The sequence below is a fragment of the Mytilus californianus genome, unplaced genomic scaffold (assembly GCF_021869535.1).
Source record: "Mytilus californianus isolate M0D057914Y unplaced genomic scaffold, xbMytCali1.0.p SCAF_1, whole genome shotgun sequence".
Taxonomy (NCBI): domain Eukaryota; kingdom Metazoa; phylum Mollusca; class Bivalvia; order Mytilida; family Mytilidae; genus Mytilus; species Mytilus californianus.
Genome location: NW_026262581.1, coordinates 74,062,864 through 74,070,120, shown reverse-complemented (window position 1 = coordinate 74,070,120; position 7,257 = coordinate 74,062,864). Strand labels below are relative to the sequence as shown.

Genomic DNA, 7,257 nt, shown 5'->3' with positions numbered 1-7,257 from the left:
GAAGAAAAAAAAAAAAAAAAATATTGTCACGTAGTGGAAAGATGTAAAAAAGAAATATTTTTTTTTTAGAAATACAATTAGGTCTTTCCTCACACAGTGGAAAGGCCTTAAAACATTAGAAAAACAATTAGCTTTTTTCCTCATGTAGTGGAAAGACCTTTAAAAAAAGATTTATTTTCAAGAAAAACAATAAGGTCTTTTTTTCACGTAGTGGAAAGTCCTTAAAACATTAGAAAAACAACAAGGTCTTTCCTCAAGTAGTGGAAAGACCTTAATAATATTAAAAATATACATTGTATTAAAAAAATTGTTGAAAACTTATTTTTTGAAACAATAACCTGGTCATTTTGTTTACAGTGTAATAACATACTACTAGTATATTATACACTTAGAATTAATTCAAATTTCAACAGTTAGTTTAAACAGTTTCAATGCTAACTTAAACAATCATTCCAAAATGTAAGTTATATGATGAAATTAACAATAGAAATAATAATAACTTCACATAAAACCATGTATTTTGCAAAAAACCAACATAATCAGTTATAAGTGATGTCTCTCTTTATAATCATGTAATTTCTCAGAAAAGGTCACAAAATACCTTTATATTAATAATGATAATAGAAAAAATAATCCAAGAATAAATATCACTTAACTCAAAATGGTAACCATGACTACCATGTCGATCTCAATTAGTTTTCAAAATGTTCAAATTTCGTTTATATGCGAATTCCCTATTATATAAAAGATATCTCTACCATAAAAATCAGATAAAGGGATGAAGTGTCTCATAATGGTCTGTCGATTGTGGAAGTTAAAAGGATGCTTGTGCCATTTTCCGGTTCTTTTTTCCCTTAAATAAAGAAAGATATTTTGAAACAGAAAAACTTACATTTTTATGATTTTGTTTGCACTGATAGAGATTAAAATAGTTTCCATCTAAAACAAACTAAAAAAAAAAAAGATTGTGGGCTAAATTATGACATTCAATGTTTAATTTCTTTGATTTCCAGATTAATTTGAATGATATTACTCTACGGCTTTATTCCTCAATTCACAGTTGTGGAGTGATCGTCAGTTTGCAAAGAATGCCGCTAAAACCGGTGCTAGGGGCCGTCTTAAACTTGCAGTCAGTCGAGAGTTTTTGCTCCGTTTCGAAAGCATCACTGTTACTTAGAGATGAAGAACAGCAATCCAAGTACTGTTCCTTTGCTTTTTTGTTGTTTTGTTGTGCATGTACTGATTTTGTGTCATGGTTGGATACCCCAAATCCTTTATTTTCTATTTGTTTAACCTCGCCTTATGTTCAGGTGCCTGTCTCTAGTCGTCAGTGATTTTCATTCATTATAGCTTAGCATTTTTTGTCATTAAGCGAAGAAGATTTTGATGACAGATCTTTGATAGTATCAGTTAGATATAGTTGTGGTGTGCATGTTGTGTCGACTATTATATTAATTTCTGTGCGTTTCTGTTATGAATGTTCTTGCGTGTGTTTGTGCTGTATTTCTGTCATGTAGTGCTGTCATTTTAGCGATACTTTTTAACATTGTCATAAAGCGGGAGGTTTGGCATGCCATGAAACCAGATTCAATCCACCTTTTTTTCTTAAAATGTCCTGTACCAAGTCATAAATATGGCAGTTGTTATCAAATTGTTCGTTTCTATGTGTGTTGGCGTTTGTTTTTGTTGCACTTCGGTGTTCCTGTTGTTCCTTTGTTTTCCTCTTATAGCTGATGTGTTTCCCTCGGTTTTGTTTTGTTACCCAGATTTCTTTTCTCTCAATCGATTTATGTCATTTGAATACCGGTCTACTACTGTTGCCCTTTATAAATAGATTCAAAGTTTAAACTCAAGACGGATTAAAGCATCTCCGGGAACAAAGATAAGTAATTAGGTAAAAAAAAAAACAATATATAGGAAGACTAAGAACCAAACAAAATGAACTCCGTTTGAAGTCAGATAATGTGAATGGCTGGAACAAAAACAAACTGAACCATACTTAGGCGAGCGATATAGTTGTGTTCCAATTCTTACCTAGCCCACCGTCAGCACATATTGAAAATCATGCAAAGAAGATAGCCTTTTCTGATATAAGACGAAACATATTGCTTTTAAATTTAGTTCGAAGAATAGTTAGCCAAACTATTAAACTTCCCTAGAACCGTGTAGCCTTTCAGGTGTGTTTTTATAACTAGAAGATCAATGGCAAAAAAGGAGTAGACAATTTATGTCTAACAAAATATTAAATTTCTTGGATGTGGATAAACTGAACGTTTGGCAGAAACTATACAAATTTACACAACTTATTATGCTGTACTTATTGATATGATGAAGTTTAAACAGCTTGAAATGTGTTTTGAATAGTTACTTACCAACATTTTCGTGTATCTGTAAATACAATCACAGGATTAAAAACATATCAGGCACATAAAATACAAAGAGCAAACTATGAAGAAAGTTTTACAGTTCTATAAACTGTTTCAAATTATTATTATTGCCTAAGCTTTAATACTTTGAATTTGATGGAACAACAGTCAACTCATATTTCCTGTAATTTATCTATAGCACTGTGCGAAAAATGTGTCAAATAAATAACCAAATACCTTAAAACGTGACAATATCATATACATAAGACAACAATGATTTGAATATCAATATTAACGATTTCCTACCAGGACATTTTTGTATCTCACAAGATCCTGTCATCTGATTGCTCCCCTGACATTTGTCACCACCGAAAGCAGGAGATGGATTTGTACATGTTCTAGTTTTTAATTGCTCTCCAAGACCACATGTTTTAGAACACACTCCCCACGGTCCAAAATCAGTCCAGTTACCATGAACTGTAAAAGGATTACATTTGATATGTATAGTATATATGGTATCAATGTCAGTTGAAGCTACATGTATTTCATCGGGTAGGCTTCAGACAAAATTTATGCAAAATATAATGAACATTTACGCACATCAACACAAAAGAAGACGCGAATGTGACCAGAGGACACAGATGCCTCCGCTTATATCACTTGAAAATAGACACGGACAGAAAAAACCTCCTTCATTTCTGAAGGAAATGGTTGATACTTCAGTATGTTTGTGTTGAGAAATCTTATAGTCTGTTTTTAATAAAGTTTTTGTGTTAAAACCTTAAATGTGGCTCTTTTTAATTTATCATTACATAACTTTGGAAAGACTAACGTGAAATGTGTCAAAATTCAAATTGGATTACCTTACAACATTTTTGATTGTCAAATAATTTGCTGATGGCTTACTCTAGTAATTGCCAGACAACAAACAACAGGACTAAGGACATATGACCAGGAGTAAATAAGGACGAATGCAAATTATGTACGTACATGGGTTAATAAGGACGCATGAACATTATGTACGTACAGGAGTAAATAAGGACGTATGAACATTATGTACTTACATGAGTAAATAAGGAAGTATGATCAATATGAACGTACAGAAGTTAAAAAGGACGTATGAACACTATGTACGTACAGGAATAAATAAGAACGTATGCGTATTATGTACGTACAGGAGTAAATAAGGACGAATGCACATTATGTACGTACAGGAGTAAAACCATTTGATATGAATAGTATATATGGTATCAATATCAGTTGATCTACATGCATTTCATCAGGATGGCTATTGACAAAATGTATGAAAAATATAAATAACATTTACGCACATTAAAACAAAAGACGACGAGAACGTATGAACATTATGTACGCACAGGAATTTAATACGGACGAATGCACATTATGTACGTACAGGAGTAAATGAGGACGTATGAACATTATTTACGTACAGGAGTAAAACTATTTGTCCCCATTATAAATGATGCTTTTAGTAACTTACAGTAAATTATTGACCTCTATTAAAGCAAATGTAAAACAGATAAGGGGTATTTTTTTATTGATGTACTGCTGAAAATATCAGCGATATGAGCAATTTAGAGTCCACATTTATTAACTGTTTACAACTCATTCATTCAGGTGTATGAATCTTCGAATTGAACAAGATTAACTTGCCGTATTACGGCAAAACCTTCAGGAAGTTTTGGTCCTAAATGGTTTTCAACTTCGTACTTTCTTTGGCCTTTTTTTACTTTGAGCGTTACTGATGAGTTTTTGTAGACGAAACGCGTGTCTGGCGTACAAAATTTAAAGCCAGGTATCCATGATGATTTTATAGATGGGTTGCTGGTGAATGGAGAAAAACCGAAAACAACCCCCTTTTCTTATCTACGCCAATTTTTTCTCTTGTAACCAATCGTATTTCAATTCACTTTTACTGATATATTTAGAGTTATCTGGTAGACTGCATTTTCAAAAGTGTATTGACGTTCTTTTCTTTCTTATCGGTAGAAAAACGACAGAAACACTCATTTTTGTTTTCAAAGTATCTTCATTGCGTTAATATAAAAACAAAATCTTTATTAATAGGGTTAAACATTTTTTTATCCAACATTTCATACAGATGTAGGATACTTATTTTTCGAAATATATATGATCACCATAGGAGTTCATTGACCCATTGTTACAGAAGTTTGTATTATATGACTTAAAGTAAAAAACAATCTTCTATTTAATATTTACCAAACTCATATGCTTTAAAGTCAAACGATGGACTAGTTTCAGGAGACGAAAAGAGAGGTTAAAGATAACAAACGAACATACAAACGTAAGTCGAAAATAAACTGACAACGCCATGACAAAAAGAGAAAAAAGATCAAAAGACAAATAACAGCATTCACAACACACCATAGAAAAAACTAAAATTCGCATAAAATAAACAAAATTCACATGAATAAAATCAAATAAAAAAGAGAGACGACACTGAGGGGTTATAAAAATATAAAGTTCAATTATACAAGTTTATTGCCAATAAGAAAACGACGATAACGCAAACAACAATAACAAAATATTACACAGACAACTAAAGATTGAACAACACGAACCCAGTAGTTCCTTTTTCACTTGTGTCAACCAACTCATTACAAAAATAGTGTTAGGTCGCATTCATTAATGTAAAAAACGCAAAAAGATGATAGTTATGAGATAATTATTATGAAACAGATCCTAGGTAATTTTTGACACAGTTATGTAATAAGCGTCAACAAAATAATGATGGTGCAAGTAAAACTTTCCAAGAGATGCTGTCAACTTTAAAATTAGAAGCTTCAATGGAGTAGCTTTTCTATAAGCGTTAACCCTTTATCAAATATTTCTTGATAATAAAAGCAATTCCTGGAATATTGTGTCAATTAAGAGAAATACATTTCATCATCTGCTAGGGCTGCTTTATAATGCTAGACATTGATGAATAGTTCCCCATGGAAAACATAAAATCATATATGTTTGCGTAAAATTTAGATCTCTATCGACCCTTATTGTCATGTTTTATATGACACATACATTGTTTAGTCCTTTACATTAATACAAATGTATTTTCCTTTGCTAAAATCTCTACTTCTGACAAATAGTTGGGCCGAGGAAATTAGCAGATGATGGTATGCACAACGGCAAGAAGAGACAAACATATATTTAACGCAAAAAATACGTTTGCCCAAGATAGACAGTTAAGATAATCAAAAAACACATGGATTTAAACCTAAACTCATTATAAGTTTTTCTTACCAGGACATTGTTGTTCCTCACATGATCTGGTCTCCTGACTGTTTTCCGGACATTTATCACCACCATGAGCAGGAGGAGGATTAGTACATGTTCTAGTTCTGTATTGTACACCTCCACCACATGTTTTAGAACATACTTTCCATGGTCCAAAACTAGTCCATCCACCATCAACTACAAAACATTGACATTGTCGGACTTTTTATTTCATTGATCCTTTTAGTTTGACTTTATTCATCACATGTTATATATTCTTACAAATCATAGAGACATAGTATTTCTAAATCAAAGTACAGTGTTTGTGATGTAAACATTTATCTTTAAAAGTAAGTTTTTCTACCATTTGTGTAGATTGTGGTTTTTACTTCAGTATGTTATTGTTGAGAAATCTTATAGCCTGTTTTACGAAAGGTTTAGTGTTGAAACCTTAAATATGGCTCTTTTCAATTTATCATAACATAACTTTGGAAAGACAAACATGAAATTTGTCAAAATTCGAATCAAATTACCTTACAATCATTCCGAATGTCAAATAATTTGCTGAGCGCTTACTCAAGTAATTGTCAGACAACAAACTTCAGGACTAACGTATGACCAGGAGTAAATAAGGACGAATGCACATTATGTACTTACATAAGTAAATAAGAACGTATGCTCATTATGTACGTACAGGAGTAAATAAGGACGTATGAACACTATGTAGGTACAGTAGTAAAAGAGGACGTATACACAGTATGTACGGACAGGAGTAAATAAGGACAAATCCTCATTATGTACGTACAGGAGTAAATAAGGACGTATGAGCATTATGTACTTACAGGAGTAAATATTTACATATCTTCATTATATACGTACAGGAGTAAATAAGATCGAATGCACATTATGTACGTACAGAAGTTAATTAGGACGTATGAATATTATGTACGTACAGGAGTAAAACTATTTCTCCCCATTATAGAAACTTTCAGTAAATCATTGATCTCCATTAAAGCAAATATAAAACTGATAAGGGGTATTATTTTATTGATGCACTGCTGAAAATATAAGCAATATCAGCAATTTCGAGTCCATATTGACTAACTGGTTGCAAATCATTCATTCAGGTGTATGAATCTTCTTATTAAACTAGATTAATTTGCTGCATTAGGCAAAACTTTTCAGAAGATTTGGTCCTCACTGCTTTTCAACTTCGTTCTTTATTTGGCCTTTTTTTTACTTCGAGTGTTACTAATGAGTCTTTTGTAGATGAAACGCGAGTCTGGCGTTCAAAATGTAAAGCCTGTTATCTATGATGATTTTGTAGATTTCATATGAACGTGTGTCAATTTGTTCATATCTTTTATTTAATTGTGTTTCTGGTGAATAGAGAAGAACCGAAAACAACCCCATTTTCTTATCTACGACAATTGTTCTCTTGTAACCAATCTTATTTAAATTCACTTTCAATTACATAGTTAGAGTTGTCTGGTACACTAGTTTCAAAAGTCTATTGACGTTCTTTTCTTTCTTATCGATAGAAACACGACAGAAACACTCATTTTTGTTTTCAAATTATCTTCATTTCTTTAATATAAAAACAAAATCTTTAATAATGGGGATAAATATTTTACAT

At 31.8% G+C, this 7,257-nt stretch overlaps 1 protein-coding gene across 1 annotated transcript in view; it reads right to left on the bottom strand.

Moving 5' to 3' along the window:
• Nucleotides 1-650: 650 nt before the first annotated feature.
• The window catches only part of LOC127723977 (slit homolog 2 protein-like), a 64,028-nt gene continuing 57,421 nt past the window's right edge, over nucleotides 651-7,257 (bottom strand). Inside the window, exons 16-19 of the mRNA XM_052230689.1 lie at nucleotides 5,649-5,819; nucleotides 2,673-2,843; nucleotides 2,373-2,388; nucleotides 651-853 (exon numbers count right to left, since the gene is read on the bottom strand). Coding sequence (XP_052086649.1) covers nucleotides 709-853; nucleotides 2,373-2,388; nucleotides 2,673-2,843; nucleotides 5,649-5,819 — 503 coding nt within the window. The 3' untranslated portion in view covers nucleotides 651-708. The remainder of the gene's footprint in view (nucleotides 854-2,372; nucleotides 2,389-2,672; nucleotides 2,844-5,648; nucleotides 5,820-7,257) is intronic.